Source organism: Alternaria metachromatica (assembly GCF_023757995.1).
Source record: "Alternaria metachromatica strain BMP 0045 chromosome Unknown scaffold_11, whole genome shotgun sequence".
Lineage (NCBI taxonomy): Eukaryota > Fungi > Ascomycota > Dothideomycetes > Pleosporales > Pleosporaceae > Alternaria > Alternaria metachromatica.
In genome coordinates, this window is record NW_026055502.1 from 979,487 (window position 1) to 996,164 (window position 16,678).

General features: G+C 52.8%; 7 protein-coding genes across 7 annotated transcripts; 6 read left to right on the forward strand and 1 right to left on the reverse strand.

Annotated features, from left to right (window-relative positions):
- Positions 1–542: 542 nt before the first annotated feature.
- Positions 543–1,423, forward strand: MRPL4 (54S ribosomal protein L4 mitochondrial; the record flags this gene model as incomplete). The annotated part of the gene is made up of 3 exons (XM_049332679.1): positions 543–888; positions 941–1,248; positions 1,298–1,423. 3 exons carry the CDS (start codon positions 543–545, stop codon positions 1,421–1,423), a joined length of 780 nt encoding a protein of 259 aa, XP_049188487.1.
- Positions 1,424–1,889: 466 nt separating this feature from the next.
- On the forward strand, positions 1,890–3,655 carry GDI1 (Rab GDP dissociation inhibitor alpha; the record flags this gene model as incomplete). Its single annotated transcript, XM_049332680.1, has 8 exons — positions 1,890–1,935; positions 1,995–2,019; positions 2,071–2,130; positions 2,181–2,208; positions 2,260–2,599; positions 2,654–3,205; positions 3,257–3,514; positions 3,564–3,655. The coding sequence occupies 8 exons, from the start codon at positions 1,890–1,892 to the stop codon at positions 3,653–3,655; spliced, it is 1,401 nt and encodes a 466-aa protein (XP_049188488.1).
- A 411-nt stretch (positions 3,656–4,066) lies between these two features.
- Positions 4,067–7,185, forward strand: MCD4 (Glycosyl phosphatidyl inositol anchor synthesis; the record flags this gene model as incomplete). Its single annotated transcript, XM_049332681.1, has 4 exons — positions 4,067–4,235; positions 4,283–5,853; positions 5,903–6,090; positions 6,138–7,185. The coding sequence occupies 4 exons, from the start codon at positions 4,067–4,069 to the stop codon at positions 7,183–7,185; spliced, it is 2,976 nt and encodes a 991-aa protein (XP_049188489.1).
- A 1,001-nt stretch (positions 7,186–8,186) lies between these two features.
- J4E83_005765 (uncharacterized protein) lies at positions 8,187–9,303 on the forward strand (the record flags this gene model as incomplete). The annotated part of the gene is made up of 3 exons (XM_049332682.1): positions 8,187–8,200; positions 8,255–8,691; positions 8,741–9,303. 3 exons carry the CDS (start codon positions 8,187–8,189, stop codon positions 9,301–9,303), a joined length of 1,014 nt encoding a protein of 337 aa, XP_049188490.1.
- A 4,431-nt stretch (positions 9,304–13,734) lies between these two features.
- Positions 13,735–14,400, forward strand: DEP6 (Depudecin biosynthesis cluster-specific transcription activator dep6; the record flags this gene model as incomplete). Its single annotated transcript, XM_049332683.1, has 1 exon — positions 13,735–14,400. One exon carries the CDS (start codon positions 13,735–13,737, stop codon positions 14,398–14,400), a length of 666 nt encoding a protein of 221 aa, XP_049188491.1.
- A 660-nt stretch (positions 14,401–15,060) lies between these two features.
- Positions 15,061–16,047, forward strand: DEP3 (Efflux pump dep3; the record flags this gene model as incomplete). Its single annotated transcript, XM_049332684.1, has 3 exons — positions 15,061–15,468; positions 15,527–15,568; positions 15,628–16,047. 3 exons carry the CDS (start codon positions 15,061–15,063, stop codon positions 16,045–16,047), a joined length of 870 nt encoding a protein of 289 aa, XP_049188492.1.
- Positions 16,048–16,082: 35 nt separating this feature from the next.
- On the reverse strand, positions 16,083–16,525 carry J4E83_005768 (uncharacterized protein; the record flags this gene model as incomplete). The annotated part of the gene is made up of 2 exons (XM_049332685.1): positions 16,083–16,233; positions 16,338–16,525. The coding sequence occupies 2 exons, from the start codon at positions 16,523–16,525 to the stop codon at positions 16,083–16,085; spliced, it is 339 nt and encodes a 112-aa protein (XP_049188493.1).
- Positions 16,526–16,678: the final 153 nt, after the last annotated feature.

Sequence of the window (16,678 nt, forward strand, 5' to 3'; positions counted from 1 at the left end):
AGAAGGGTCCGGTGCAAGTAGGCCACCTGTCAAGGCGGCGGACGAGGAAGTAGAAGATAGAAGTGAAGGGGTATCGAACAGAGCACTGTTATTATCGGCGGTCGAGTAGGAGAGTGCAAACTCCCAATTAATTGACTGACTTCCAGGGTGGTTTGGCGACGAGACGGAGTTGCTGTGGCTGCCAGTACAGGCGGGCGAGTTCGCTTGGAACGAATCGCATGGAGAAGATTGAATACTGCATTTCGGGATGTTAAAGGGCGGGTCCTGGTACCCGCTGGTGAAATCGAAGAAATCGTCAAGTGAAATTGGAAACTATCTGAAGGCGCCCAGCACTGGGTGATGAGCGCGAAGTTTGGTGACGAGAGGAAGAGGAGCGCGGGGTGGCTTCTCTTTATACGGGAGGGCGGTGCCTAGGTGGGTTTGATTAGGGCTGATGGCTGATGGCATGCGCTAGCGGCCTACCCCGGTCGCAGTTTCCTGCAACTTTGAATGTAACCCGGCTGCGCCCACCAGCATCGGCAAGCACAGCCCACACCGACGACATGGCTGCGATACACCCCTCACGATTACTACGGCCCAATCTTGCACTGGTGCAACAAGACACGGTTCTGTCTTTCCTGGTGCCGTCGGTCCAATGCGCGCGCTTCTCCACATCACCCGCCCGATGGAAAAGAGACAACAACAGCAACAGAGGCAATTCCGCCGTCAGAGCTACCGGTCTGCGTCCTAGACAAACATTGTCGGTCAAGGAGAAGGATTTCGCAAAGCAGCGGTTGCCCAAGCCCGTCAAGATCGAGCAGGAAGTGACTGGCACACCCGACCACGGCCTGTGGGATTTCTTCAAGGACCAGCAGCTCTTGCAGACACCAGTAGAAGAGCAGAAACATGGTAGGCTGCCATTGGTTCCGTGACGGGAAGCGGGTAACTGACAGAGGCACAGGAAGGTCGTGGACTGTTGGCGAGCTGCGCAGTCGAGACTGGGACACCCTGCACCAGCTGTGGTGGGTATGCGTGAAGGAGCGGAATCGTCTTGCGACCGAAAAGCTTGAGCGAAAGCGTCTGGACGCGGGCTACGGCGACTTCGAAAACGAGGAGCGAGACAAAACGGTGCAGGAGACGATGAAGGCGATTCTCGACACATTGGCCGAGCGACACCAGGCATACCAGGAAGCCTATGTGCTAGCGCAGCGCGATCCAGATATCGACTTGTCGAGGACAGACGGTCCACAGTACACTCAAACACCATACGTACGTACAACTTCTCAGGATGGCTATCCACATGCTGACCCATTTGTAGGAACCCGTAGAAGCAGACGAGACGCCGTACGAGACTCCGGCCGAGCAAACTATCGAAGAGCCCTCGAAAGACAAAGTACTTGTAGAACCCGAAGTGCAACCGAAGGAGAAGGTGAATCACGCATAATGAGAATCATGGGCGCAGGTGGCATATGCGCCTGGGTAGCTACCCGGCGAGGAATGTACCTGTTGAAACTTTTGCAACGGTACGGACATCGTACAAATGTGACTACGATCATAAACGCATCGCATATGGGATGGCGAACGGGGAGCACTGCTAATGCAGTGAGGATGCTGTATAGATTAGGGTGGCCAGGGCGGCCTCTGTAGCATATCGCGTGTATCACAATCAGTCATGAAATCAATGAAGTGCACTAGTCAAGCGTATGCTAACCGCGACGAGTTATGAAAGTAATGCGAGCATAAACAGCCCTGGAGGTCGACCAGATTGGCGAGGCGCTTCCCAGAGAGAGCTACAACCCCACATCCATCACACCGCCTAGGGCTAACACCGCCTGTCCACGCGCCTTCTTAGCGGACACCCTCTACCGCAATCCTCAACTTTCTTATTCTGCACCCGACATCTGACAGCCATGGACGAGATTGCCCCCGAATACGACGTAGTGGTCCTGGGAACAGGTGGGTTGCCCTTACCCCACCTACGTAACGCTGCCGTCGCGGAAGCTAACTATCTCCAGGTCTCACGGAATGTGTACTTTCAGGGTAACACACGGACGCGTGCCAGCTTCCGAGTCCATACTGACATGCTTGCAGAGTCCTTAGTGTCAAGGGCAAGAAGGTGCTCCACATCGACCGCAACGACCACTATGGCGGGTATGTTATCTGGACAGGTACTTTGAGGGGCGAGAGCTAACAGGAAGCAGTGAGGCAGCATCGCTGAACATCGAAGCAGTAAGTCGACACCATGCCTGACAGTTCAATACACGCTAACCCGATGTCCAGCTCTTCAAGCGATACGGCCAGACCGAGGGCGAGCCATGGAAGAAGTACGGCCGCGTCAACGACTGGAACATCGACCTCGTCCCCAAGCTGCTCATGTCCAACGGTGAACTCACCAACATTCTCGTTTCCACCGACGTCACCAAATACCTCGAGTTTAAGCAGATTGCCGGCAGCTATGTACAACAGGGCAACGGCGCCAAGGCAACCGTCGCAAAGGTCCCCTCAGATGCCGGCGAGGCGCTGCGATCGCCTCTCATGGGTCTTTTCGAGAAGCGTCGGGCGAGGAACTTCCTCGAGTGGGTTGGCGCTTACAACGCGGATGACCCAGCGTCACACAAGGGTACGGATGCTCAAGTGAAAAGGAATAGAGAATGGTGACTGACATCTGACGCAGGCATCGATATCCAGAACTGCACCATGAAGGACGTATACGACAAGTTCGGCCTTGAGGCTACTACTCGCGATTTCATCGGTCACTCCATGGCTCTCTACCCCACAGACGACTACATCACACAGAAGGGGCAAGCAAACGAGGCCGTCCAGCGCATCAGGCTCTACGTCAACTCCATGGCACGCTACGGAAAATCGCCTTACATCTACCCGCTCTACGGTTTGGGAGAGCTTCCTCAGGGTTTCGCTCGTCTCTCCGCTATCTACGGTGGTACCTACATGCTGAACACCGACGTCGACGAGTTCCTCTACGAAGGCGACAAGGTTGTGGGTATCAAGGCCACCATGAAGGAGAAGGACGACGCTGGCGAGGGCATGAAGTTTGAGACCAAGGCAGGAAAGATCCTCGCCGACCCTTCATACTTCCCCGGCAAGGCGCGTGTTACTGGACATTTGCTCAAGGCCATTTGCATTCTGAACCACCCCATCCCCAACACAGCCGATGCCGACTCACTGCAACTGATCATTCCTCAGTCTCAGGTCGGACGCAAGCACGGTACGTATACACCCGTGTGCCCACAGAACCCTTGCTGACAATTTCCACTAGACATCTACATCGCTGTCGTCTCGTCTGCACACAACGTCTGCCCCAAGGGCTACTACATCGCCATTGTCTCCACCATCGCTGAGGGCGACAGCAACCACCACCTTGAGCTCCAGCCCGGTCTTGACCGTCTCGGAAAGATCGAGGAGAAGTTCATGGGCCCAGCTATCCCACTCTACGAGCCAATTGAGAGCGGTGCCAAGGACAACATCTTCATGTCGAAGAGCTATGACGCCACCAGCCACTTTGAGACAACGACTGGTATGTTTCCGATGTCTGAAATGGTGCACGAAATACTGACATATGACAGATGACATCAAGGACATTTACCAGCGGGCCGAGGGCCACGAGCTGGTTGTCGAGGGTCTGAGAGAGGGCGCGAACTTCAATGTTGAGGAATAGACGGGCTCCACGAGGGGACGGATGATACAAGCATCAACGGTCTTTTAGGTATATCGTTTGGTAATCGGTAAAGACTTGGCTTCTACATTGACTTGCATTCTCAACATGTGTGAACGCGTGATGCTGCGGAGCTCGAGCTCGGTATTTCCTATTTGGGCGATGAGATCGGTCCCTTCCATTTCGACCACCACGCGCGTCTCGACGAACGTGTCAGTCCAGCCCAGATCAAGATAGATAACAAGTCAAAGCTGCATCCATCCGAGGCGTATTGAGTCGTGATGTTGTACCTGTGCCTATGACGACGGTAGATCTTGGCAGGGATACCTCCATGGCTCCGCAACCATCTGAGTACTGCAACGCGTCCACAAAACGTGTCCTCGAAGCGCATTGCTGTTCCCACACTCCTTTACCATGGCGCAATTCGGTCGCTACAGGTTCCTGCTGGTAGCAGTGGTGTTCCATCTGGTGTACATTTATACAATCTTCAGCATACATTTCACAAGTCCAATTGTCCATGGCATGCGCGAGCACCGCGTGGAGACGCAGGAAGCTCCCGCGAAACGTTTAGTGCTTTTTGTTGGTGAGTCGCGTCTAATGGGCGTCCATTCAGCACTGACAGTATTACAGGCGACGGACTCCGTGCAGACAAGGCATTTCAATCGTTTCCCAACCCTGATCCCAATCCTCCGACCCCTCTCGCAGACAACACCAGCGACCCGCGACCTCTCGCCCCGTACCTTCGCTCTCGCGTCCTAGAACATGGCACCTTTGGCGTCTCCCATACACGCGTCCCCACCGAATCGCGCCCCGGACACGTTGCGCTCATTGCAGGCTTATACGAGGATGTCTCAGCGGTTACGACTGGGTGGAAGCTGAACCCGGTCAACTTTGACAGCGTTTTCAATCGAAGCCGGCATACATGGAGCTGGGGTAGTCCTGACATTCTTCCCATGTTTGAGGCGGGCGCTGTACCTGGGAGAGTCGACGCATACTGCTATGGTGCTGAAGAAGAGGATTCCTCCAAAGACGCCTGGGTGTTGGACGAATGGGTATTCGAGCGCGTCAAGAAGCTCTTTGCGGACGCCAAAACGAATGCGACACTGGATGCAGAGTTGAGGCAGGAGAAGAACGTCTTCTTCCTCCACTTGCTCGGAATCGACACCACAGGACATGCGCATCGACCATATTCGTGGCAATACTTGCACAACATTCAGATCGTGGACCGTGGAGTTCAGGAAATTACGGAGCTGATTGAAGAGTTCTACAACGATGACAAGACGTCCTTTGTGTTCACCGCGGACCACGGCATGAGCGACTGGGGAAGCCATGGAGACGGACATCCAGACAATACGCGCACACCATTGATTGCATGGGGTGCTGGTGTTGCAGCCCCATTGAAGAACGTATCAGGCGTTGCTAAAGGCCACACCGAGTTTTCTTCTGACTGGAACTTGGACGAGGTCGAACGCCACGACGTTGACCAAGCCGACGTCGCGGCATTGATGGCATACCTGGTCGGTCTGGACTTTCCAACCAACTCTGTCGGGGTTTTGCCGCTCTCTTATCTTGACAAAGACCCCAAAGCCAAGGCGGAAGCTCTCCTTGCCAACGCTAAGGAGATACTGGAAATGTATCACGTCAAAGAGGATATCAAGAAGTCGACACAACTCCACTACAAGCCGTTCTCTGGCCTTGGTGACGAGGCACATTCTGTCGAACATCGCATTGCGGAAATACAAGCTTTCATCGACAAGGGCAACGATGTAGAAGCTATTCGCGAGACCTACGAGCTCATCGATCTTGGCCTTGAAGGATTGCGCTACTTGCAGACGTACGATTGGCTCTTCCTCCGGACGCTGGTGACTGCTGGCTATGTTGGATGGATCGTATTCGCCATCACGACAGTCATTGACCTGCATGTACTCACCGAACATGTGCCAGCACAAAGAACGGCGGCCAGTATGGTGGTGTTCTCTTCTGTGTTTGTTGCGCTCTGTGGAGTATTCTTCAAACAGGAATCACCAATCGTCTACTACGCATACGCCGTTTTCCCTGTTCTGTTTTGGGAGGAAGTTTTTGCGCAGAGGCTGTCGCTCGTCAAGGGCAGCAAGGTTCTGTTTGGTCATTTGAACTCGGGCGCCGATGTTGCGAAGCTCGTCTTTGCGACTTTGGGCTTTTTTGGTCTCCTCGAGGCTTTGGTATGTAGGCCATGCACAGAAAGACACGATGGTACTAACTCCGGGATAGGTCCAAAGCTACTTCGTCAGGGAAATCTACACCGTATGCTACCTGGTTGCAACATTGTGGCCAGCAGTCTATGGACAGGAGTTTGTGAAGAAGAACATGGCGACAGTTGCCACTTGGGTCCTGTCTTGCATAGGCATGAGCGCTTTTACACTGTTGCCAGCCAACAAGGCAGAGGACACTCGCCTGATGTAAGTGCGTCGCCCACATGAATTGATCTGGGACTAACAACCTGCAGTCTTCTTGGAGGCGCATTGATGTTTGTCGTCGGCGCGCTTTACCTGCTCTTTGAGAAGAGCATTCTCGAAGACGGTAAATCCGAAGCCGAACTTGCCAAGCATGAACTCAACAACAACTCTCGCATTATACTGGGCGCCCAGCTCGGTCTTGTAGTGCTGTCCATGATCGTCACGAAAAGCAGCAGCGGATACCTCCAAGCGCGCGTAGGCATACCATTTGGTGTTCTGACAGTGACACGAGCAACGCTGTTGGCCTCACTCGTCGTCCCTCAACTGCATGGTCTCTACCCGAACACACACTACGTCCACCGCCTCGTAGTCATCTTCTTGCAGTTTGCGCCGACATTCATCATCCTCTCGATCTCATACGAAGGGCTATTTTACTTCGCCTTCTGCATGTGTCTGTTCAGCTGGATGCGCCTCGAGCACCAGGTGTACCTGCATAGCACGGCCAACCCATCGACTGCAGCCATTACATCGGATCCGGCCAAGCCTACCATGGACGCTGCATCCGATCGCCTCAACTCACTCCAAAAGGGGGAGTACAGAACATTGACCCTAGCCGACGCCCGCATAGCCCTCTTCTTCATCTTCTTCATCCAGTCGGCCTTTTTCAGCGCATCCAACATCGCTTCGGTGTCGTCCTTCTCGCTCGACGCCGTCTATCGTCTGGTCCCCATTTTCGATCCCTTCTCTCAAGGCGCACTTCTCATGCTCAAGCTCATGGTGCCATTTGCGGCTCTCTCGGCCAATTTCGGTCTGCTCAACCGCCGACTGGGCGTGGCGCCGTCGGCCCTCTTCATGGTGGTGATGGCGGTCAGTGATGTCATGACACTGAGCTTCTTCTACATGGTCAAGGACGAGGGGAGCTGGCTGGAGATTGGAACGACGATTAGTCACTTTGTTATTGCGAGCTTGTTGGGTGTGTTTGTTAGCGGACTCGAGATTTACAGTGAGTGGACTATTCGGGGGGTGGAGTTTGGTGGTAGCAAGAAGACGCAGGGGAATGGGACCGTCAACGGAAAGGCTAGCGGGAAAGTAGAGTAGTTGGTGTATGGAGTAGTTGTAGTGTGAGTTTAAAATTAGTTTCGTATGCGAGCGTATGGTCACCTCATACAAGGAAAAGCTGAACAAGTGCGCTGAAGTCGACACTACTATAAAAACATCAGTTTGAGAAATGTTAAGGCCATGTAGTCTTATCAGTTCTGCAGAAGTGGCTGTCCAGTTTTCTTTTCGACAGGGTATGATGTTCCAACCCTGTTGAGATAGGGGAAGCAATGGTCGAAAAGTATGGTTCACTACGGCAACGGTAGGATCGCTAGAAGCGCTGTACCAAACACGCAGGAAACGCACGCTGACTGGAGCTAGGAAGATGCATGCTTCCGAGATGAGCTTGGGTTGCCGGGCAACATTGCGCTGTGCAAGTGCCTGAATCGGTCGTGATGCTCTGGAAGCGACGGCAGCCGCGTGGGGAAGGCAGGTCGCTTGAAGGAGCATCACCGTGCTGTCTCGTTATCAGGCGAGATGGGCGGACGGAAGGCTCGAAGCGGTCGCGAGAGGTGTGATGTGGCTGGGGACGGGCGGCTGGGAAGGCTCGGCTCCACAAACTAGCGGGGCCTGCGGATGCTGCGCTGGGCGGCATGCGAGGATGGTCCTACCCAACGCACGACTATACAAAGCCTACGCTCGTCAACAACATCCGTTCGGCGCATTATTACCTCCGCTACCGTCTGCGGCGCATTGTTTACCTCCATCGCTCTGCAAAAGACATATAGTCTGTCTTGTGCGACGCGCCGTGTGTGTGTGCAACGCAGCGCATCATCGATAGTCGTGTTATCGTGTCTTGGAACCAGGGGCCCGCCCCAACCACCGCCGCCAACAGCAGCCCGTCGTTCAACCTCGCACTTTTCCTGCGAATCGAAAGCCTAAATCCCACACGCCCAACCATTCTTTATTCGTATCGTCAGGCGCAATCTCGCTTCCTCTGAACTGCCAGCTTATAACACCGCCGGCCTTCACCCTTCGCTGCAGACTCTTCTTTTCGCATAATGTTCTTCAAACGGTAAGTCGGACCTGCTACGCGCTGCATCTGGTGACGCGCACTAACTTTGCATAGTCGGTCCCGAGCCAATTCTTACGTCGACAACAGTGAGAACCCGCGCTCGCAGTCATTCGACGATTACACAGATAAGCGCCCCGAGTCGAGCCGTAAGGAGTCCCACCACAGCCAGCCCTTCTCCCCTACCGAGGAGCCGGACATGTATCCCCGCCAGCAGCAACCCCAAGAGCCGACGTACGCGCAGAGTGCTCCCCCAACCCACAACAACATGCCCATCCGCTCCCAGCAGGTGCCCCCGACCGGCAGCAGCGCCCCGATGGGGCTCGGCATGCCCGACCTCATCACCGCTGCCTTCAACCAGGCCGTCCAGCCCTACACGGAGAAGATCGAGCAGCTCGAGAGCCAGCTCGCCGACATGCAGAACTGGGTCGACCAGCTCGAGCAGCAGCGCGCCGAGGTGCACAACTGGATCGACAAGCGCGGACTGCGCCCAGGTAAGCCGCCTGCACTGCTCGCTGCATCACTTTGTACTGACCTGCCCAGATGTTCCTGCCTCAATTGCTAAGATCATGGACACAACTACCGCCGATGCCGCGCCCACACTCAACGCCCAGCTCGACCGCAAGATCACCATCGTCAACTTCGACCTGCACCGCCTGCAGGACGACCTCAACGACTCCATCTCCTCGTCACACTTCGCCTCGGCCATGCTGAAGTTCCTGCCCGACATCCAGCGCCTGACACTGCTCCCGTCCGGCCCGCGCTACGCCTTCGACCTCATCCTGAAGCTCGGCGGCAACCTCAACTCCCACGGCGGCATCGACAGTGCCGACGCCGGCGACATAGCAGCCCGCCGCGACTTCTACAACCGCCTCGACGAGACCATGGTCGATGTCGTGCAGCGCCGCTTCGGCGAGGGCGAGGGCTGGGACGTCAAGCGCGAGATCAAGCGCATCGAGAAGACGGCCAGCTACCTCAAGACCTACGGCGTCGAGCCATACTTCCCCTCAACGCTTGAGATGATGAAGCGCGAGATGGAGTTCCAGCCGCACCCCAACGGCGGTGTTCCCAATGGCGGAACAGGAACCCCACCGCGGTACCATTAGATCTCTTGAGTGTGTGAGCTGAGGTGTGCTGACAGTCTGTAGCTCGGGAGAGTCGATCGAACAGAGGATAGAAGCGAGGCTGGCGAAACTAGCACAACTCACGCAAGCTATCAAGAAGTGTCGAAGTGCGCAGGACAGCTTGGGCCAATTGCATCAGTTCGTCGACCACACACCCGGGCGCTCTTCGGGGCCTCCCCCGCCGCTCCCTGCACGGCCTCCGCCTCAGCCGCCTACGAGAACTGCGCCACCTCCACCCGGATCTGTCTCGGATCTCTGTCTTGGTGGTGTTGGCGCCGCTCCGGCTGCTTGATGAACCCTTGTACTTAATACTTTTGACTGAACGAATTTCCTTGATGTGTTGCATGATGCGGGGAAGGGAAGGAATTGGGGGTAAATTGGGGTGTGGTTCTTCTTCTGCATCATACCCGAGCATATTTTGGTAAACGGCGGCGTTTGGGAATTGGGTAGCCTCTTGCATGTAGCTCGCGGCGTACATTTAGTATAGTTGTCGCTTCTTTTGAAGAAGTAATTGAGAACATGACTGAAAATATTGGTACATCAAGATGAAAATACGCGAAGTGAGTGATCCAACCTCAACGTAGGCTCCACGGTATTGAGTTCTTCCTTTGGATGAAGTGGGAGAGATTCGAGCTTCCAAAGTTGTGCTTGACTAGATTGCATGCGCTCAAAAACACCATTCGCCAGAAACATGGTGACGCGCTGGCAGTGCACATCGTCTGGCCTGCATTATGGAAGAAACGAGACCGATGTGGATATGCACTCACTCAGCTTCTTTTCGGAAATCAGGTGTAGCGGCTTGGCGATAGCGGTATGTCTGTGTACAAAAGATGGACTGCTGCTGCTCATTCTCTTCTCCTTCATTATCTCAGTCTGGGTGTGGCACTCCAAAAGTGGCAAAAAGGCTGTCTATGTGTTCTGTCTGCTCCTCCTTTTCCAAAATCTTTTTCGAAAAACCGCATGGGCTTCTGCTCCTTCCTGTCTCCTTCTTTACTTGAAGAACACCTCAAAATATACACATCAACTACGGATGATTTCTAAAAGACAGAAGTGTCTACGTTATGTTCGCGATCTTCGAGATTGGCGAAAAACAAAAGCAATGTTTGTATGTTTTATGATTTTCGAGTATCCAGATTCAACTCAGCACAGCGAAATATCATCAGATCGGCAGCGGAACTCTGGGGCTTAGAATGGTCCAAAAGAGTTTGATCTACTTTGGATGACTTCCCTGGTAGCATGTACGCTCTACTGTTCTTTCGGCGCGACGCTGCCATGAGAGATGGGTATAAAATCTACTCTTCTGCGCCTTCGAACCTTACTTCCTACACCACGTTTTCTTCCTAAAAAGTCCAAAACGCCTAGGACATGGAACAATGTCTGTGCTGTCTTTGTTCGAATAAAAAAGAAGAAGTAATAGCATCATGCCTGCTCTGCGCTGCCTCCCTCACTTGTCATGACGACGTTCAGCCAGAGTTGATCTTTTGAAACAACCCCCGCCTTTCCTGATGGCTGCGTTCCTCCCGCCGACAGTCGAAGTCAGATTTGAGAGAGCTGATCAAAACACTATGATTTGAACCCATGGAGACCGCCGCTGTTGCGCTGGCTGGACTTGGAAGCGTGCGATACACAAAAAACACACGGCCACAAGCGATATGTTAGGAGGAAGAGCAGAGAATTTGATGCACTGAACTTCCGGCGCGATCTCGGTATCGATCTTACGTTCTAGAAGCGATATAAAAGCTCTTCTGACCTTTGCTCTTCTTGTCTCGTTACTTCCTCTACGATCTCTTCCCATTTACCAAATGTACGCCAAACTTGGCCATGTTCTGCCTTTCTTTCTTCCAAAAAAGAAAAAGAACATGTTCGTCAAATTTCCATCACCAAAATTACTGGCAAACTTTCGCATGTCTCTTTGTCGTCTTTGCTTTTCGTACTTCGAAATGCCGAGTGCAGCGCTGCATGCACCGCAATATCCGAGAAGACTGTTCAAAATATGGTTGAAAAGATCCTATGTCTTCCAGCGACCGAAATTTGCATCATTCCAAAGTCTACTTGGCCGTTCCGCAACATTCTCCAAAATAGACCCAGACAGCTGCGATGGCTGCCTGCTCGAAAAGCACTACGGTAGAACACATAGCAAGTCTCGAAACGTCCTCATTGATACATACCGAGGCGACTGTCGCAGGACGTTATACAAGCTCTGCCGGTTCCTCTCTTCCTACTTCCTCTACACCACAGTGCTCGAAGTGCTTTCCTCCAAAACATGGGGCTCTACATCTAATGGGTTCTCCTCTTCGAAAAGATCAAAAACGACTATCGTGGTCTCCTCCTGCCTTTCTTTCTTCTTCTCTTTCCATCAAAGGCGAGTACGCGTTGACGTATGATTCCTCTGCTCTTCTTTCGACTGGAACGCGATGTTTAATCTTCGTCAGAAGGCACACATGAGTGTTGCATGCCCAAGAAGGCGTACAAAACAGACATCCAAAAGTTCCATGGCTTTCCTGGGCCCTGCGGTTTTCCAATCACAAATTTCTATCATGAATTCCGCATGTACGTGCGGTTGAGTGCTGAGGCCGACACTGATTGCATCCTCCATGTTGAAGCATGATCTACCATGGTAACCTATGAACCTGGGCAGTCTTACAGGTGGCGGGGGAAATGATTTCGATATCTGGTTTCCACTGCTGTTATTATCTCTTATACCACCATAACCTCACCTCTGAATAAACAACAAAAAGTTGGATAGAATACAACAATGATCCAGTCTGCTCCTCTCTCCAAAAACGAATAGCAGAAAGCGCGATGGCTGTCCTGCTCTCGGTGTCTTACTTATCTACGTTTGGTCGCGACGGTAGGCGAGCTTCTCAAAAAGACACCTCTCGAGCTGATTCCAGAACCCATAATGCACATGCCAGAAGCTGGTATTGGAAAAGACGCGATGAGAAAGACATGGCCATCGTCACACAACAGTGGCAGTGATGTGCTTCTGTGCCATAAGTCGTCGTCGGAGTGATGCGGTGTTTTGCCTCGGCGCGAGTGCTCCTGGGGGTTCGTTTAGGCGGGCTGTGGTAACTCTCTAGACACCCGCAACCGACGGTTTTCGATGACTTGCCCGATAGAGTAATCCGCTAAAATGACACACTAGCCTAATGGGGCTTGGCGTACGCTTGTGGTCGAATTCAATGCTCCGGCCTCCAGCCACCAGACTTTATCACTCAAATCATCAGATCAACACGATGACATCGACAGCACAGTACGCTTGTGGGATCTGCCGGGAGCGTAAAGTCCGGTGCGATCGCGCGCTTCCAAAATGCAGACGATGCGATCGTCTCAATCAACCATGTGGCTATCAAGTGCACTCGCGTCGCGCACGCGACGATCAGCTCAAACATCTTCAGGAACGGCTGGCCAAAACGGAGGCTCAGCTTGCTCTTACCGCGCAAGATCTTTCCACGACGACCACACCTCAGGCGCAACCAGCTCCTATTTTACAGCATACGGCTGCGAGCACTCCTATGGATCTTGAACATATGCGAGAGACGAGTGCAGTCAATGATGCGGCAACACATAGCTCATTTGTTCCGGACATTGATTTGTTCACTTCTTTTGGGGAAGACATGGACTCCAACATGAGGTTTGACTGGATGAATCAACCGCTGACGGCACTCGAACCAATGGATGATCTACTTCTCAATCAGCCTCAGAAAGCGACCCAGGGCGGCCCGGAAGAATACTTCTCTCCAACCGATCTAAGTTCGCTGTGCGATCGCTATTTCGAATCCGTTTACTATTCCTTTCCGTTCATAAACAGAGATAAGTTCATGATTGAGCCAACGGTGAGCGGTGGCCCTGCAGCGATTGCTTTGGTCTATGCTGTTGCGCTTGCGGGCTGCTCTTACACTACCCTTGAAGACTCCGAACGAAAATCGACATGCTACAACCTAGCGCGTGATTACGCCGAGAGATGCGAGCGAGAAGACTGCATGAGTGATCTGAACTTCATTCAAGCCTTGCTGTTGATAGGCCGCTTTGAGGCTACAAGCCAGAAGCTGGAGAGGAGTTGGCTGACTTTAGGACGCGCCGCTATGCTCTGTAGGCTTTTGAGGCTACATCGAATGGACGAAGTCAGCCATGATCGAAGTACAGAAAGCGGAGAAAGCCAGAACGGCCCTCGGTTCAGTTTGCCGCATACGGAAGATCCGGTGCTACTGGAAGAGCGACGGCGCACATTCTGGGGCTTATACATACTGGAAAGCTACGTGAAAACACGCAGCGGGTTGCAATGTCAGCTGGGAGACGTCAAGGTGCGAAATGTAAACCCTAATGCCTTTCAGGGACTGACGTAGCATTCAGGACTTTCGGATCAACTTACCATCACAAGGACCATTAAACTCGAGCTTAGAACCGCTCAAGATGCCTTCCGTTCTAGACGTGGGTACCGAATTTGGTGTCGAGATATCGTCCTACGCAGGCTGCGTTCTCATGGTCGAATTAGCATTACGCTGCTTCGACCATGGGCAACAACGTGACAGACCGGGTTTCTGGGACGACTACTACGCCCTAGTCAAGAAGACTGATGACCTCTTCGTTCTCCTCAAGCGTCATCTCAACGCGACTTCCATTCGTGAAGATCCCGTAGCGTTCAGTCTCTACATGAACTTACGCGCCACCGAAATCTTTTCTCACGAAACAGCCATCACAAAAAGCGAGGAACAAGGACTACCGCCATTGATGATAGCAGAAAGCCAGCGTCGCTCTACCGCCGCCGCCTTCCAAATATGCAGCGCGGTAGGCCTTAATTTGCCATCGCCACGCAAGGAAAGTAGCGATATCATCATGTTGCAAGCTATCTTCATTGCCTGGCCTTTGACTATGGCACTGAAAGCATTACATCGCGAACTCATCAATCAAGGGGGAAGGGAGACTACCAATGGTGTGATCGCTTCAACCCGCTTGCTTTTCGCGGCTGTAGATCACATTGAAGAGTCGGAAGGATACTGGCACCAAAGCGTAATGCATGTTGGGGCTAAGTTGCAAGAATGGGAAGAGAAGAACGGCTTCGAATCAGTGGCTCTATGATAACTTCCTGGCGTCTCTTTGGTGTAAATCGCGGAAAAGCGGCGATGTCGGCATCATAACCGCTGATGACTACCGCACACACTCTAGTAATTAACACTTCATCTGACCCAGATCAGGTCTCTTCGATGCAATCCTCCCCGTCAGATATTCTACGTCTTCTTTCGGTTGTCATTATTTTAACAGATCAGTATCCTCGGGAGAAAGTGGGCCGCTCGGACTCCGTGTCCGTGTCCGTGTCCGCCCCGTCTGGACACCTCTACGGTCGTTATAGTCGCCTTGCAACTCTTCGAGCTTATCTCTGTTCTCAACATCCCTTTTCCTTCTTACGAAGCTATCTCAAGCTCAATCGAGACCGTATCTACGTCTGCGAAAGGTACATGCCATTGAGGACTGATTAAATCCTTCAAACATGGACTACACAACTACACGACTGAGTCCGAACGACTTGAATTGCGAGAAGAATGCAGAATCGACAGATTTGAGTACTCAGAGCCCACCTGCTCACGGCGTCACTACAATCGCCAGGTCAAATCCTCGCAACATCCATGGTTGGAAGGTAAGCAAGCCACCGGCACTTATACGCATATATGCCATCACGTCCAGAATAGATGCTAAAACAATATGTTTCCTTCCATCTAGTGGGCAACCGCTTACTCCGCCATGCTATCAACAACCCTCCTCTTCGCCCTCGATAACACCATCGTCGCCAACATCCAACCCGCCATCATGACTGACTTCGGCCACCTCGAACTGCTCTCATGGATCGGAACGGGCTTCGCCCTCGGCACCATGTTCATTCTACTCTGGGGAAAGATCTATGGCGTCTTCAACATCAAATGGGTTTACATCTTCAACATCTTCTTGTTTGAGGCTGGCAGTGCACTCTGTGGTGCTGCGCCGAATATTGAGGCGCTCGTTATTGGAAGGGTTGTTGCGGGCGTTGGGGGTTCGGGCATGTACTCGGGTACGCTGACGTATGTGTCGGTTCTTTCGGATGAGAAGGAGAAGCCGGCGTATCTTGCGGGGAGTACTGTTGTTTGGGGGATTGGTAGCGTGCTGGGCCCGGTGGTGAGAACAACCATACAACTCTGTCTTTACTGGATGTATGCTAACTTTTTACCATTAGGTCGGCGGTGCCTTTGCGGCAAGTAGCGCCACTTGGAGATGGGTATGTCGTTTCGTTTTTTCATCTTCGGGTTCTTGCCACAAGTACTGATCATAAGCTAGGGGTTCTACGTCAATCTTCCTATTGGTGCTCTGTTCGCACCCGTGTACTTCCTCCTATTCCCCAGTATCGACCCCTATCCATCCAAAACGCTCACCGAGAAGCTACGCCTTGTCGACTGGGTCAACGCCGTCATCTTCCTCGCTGGTTCCGCCTGCCTAACCGTCGTGCTCACCTTCGGCGGGGTCATCTACCCGTTCAGTTCCGGAACTGTCATTACGCTGTGGGCCATCACGGGCGTTCTGCTTGTCGTCTTCATCGTCACGCTGAAGTTTCATCCGCTCATTACCAAAGGCAATCGACTGTACCCACTGCATTTCTTCAAGCAACCGACATTGATCAACATGCAGCTTCAGGTATTCCTATCCTCTGGTGTTATCCTGGTAAGCTGCTTCCGAACAATGATGAAGTCAAGATGCTAACCTATCCCTAAGGCCATGACTTACTACATACCCCTCTATTTCCAATTCGTCAAGGGCGATGGCGCACTCGAGGCCGGCGTCCGTCTCCTACCATTGATCATGTTCATGGTCTTCGCGTCAATGGTGAACGGCTTCTTGATGCCGAGGTATGGCTTGATACCGGGCTGGTACATCGGAGGGAGCACACTGGCCCTCATTGGCACGGCTCTGATGTGTAAGACTTTGCATCGCATCCGGGTTTGAAGTAACTTCACTAACGTCTTTCGCAGACACCGTCGATGAGGCTACACCCAATGCCAACATCTACGGCTACAGCATCCTCGTAGGAGCTGGCACAGGGTGCTACATCGTCGCAGGTTTTGCCATTGTGCAGTCTTTGGTTCCTGTTCATGAGATAGCCAACGCCGTTGGTGCCATGACCATTAGTCAAGACCTCGGTATGGTTCTCTTCCTCGCCATCAGCGGCAGCCTCTTCCATAACGTTGCTGTCGACAAAGTCGGAAAGGCGCTCCCGGACGTCTCTCCCACAGAGATTGGGAACTTAATCGCGGGATCAAGCAGCAAGACCTTCCAAGCACTGTCCGATGAAGAGAAAGCTTTAGTCATTCCCGAGATAGCCAGCGCCATGACC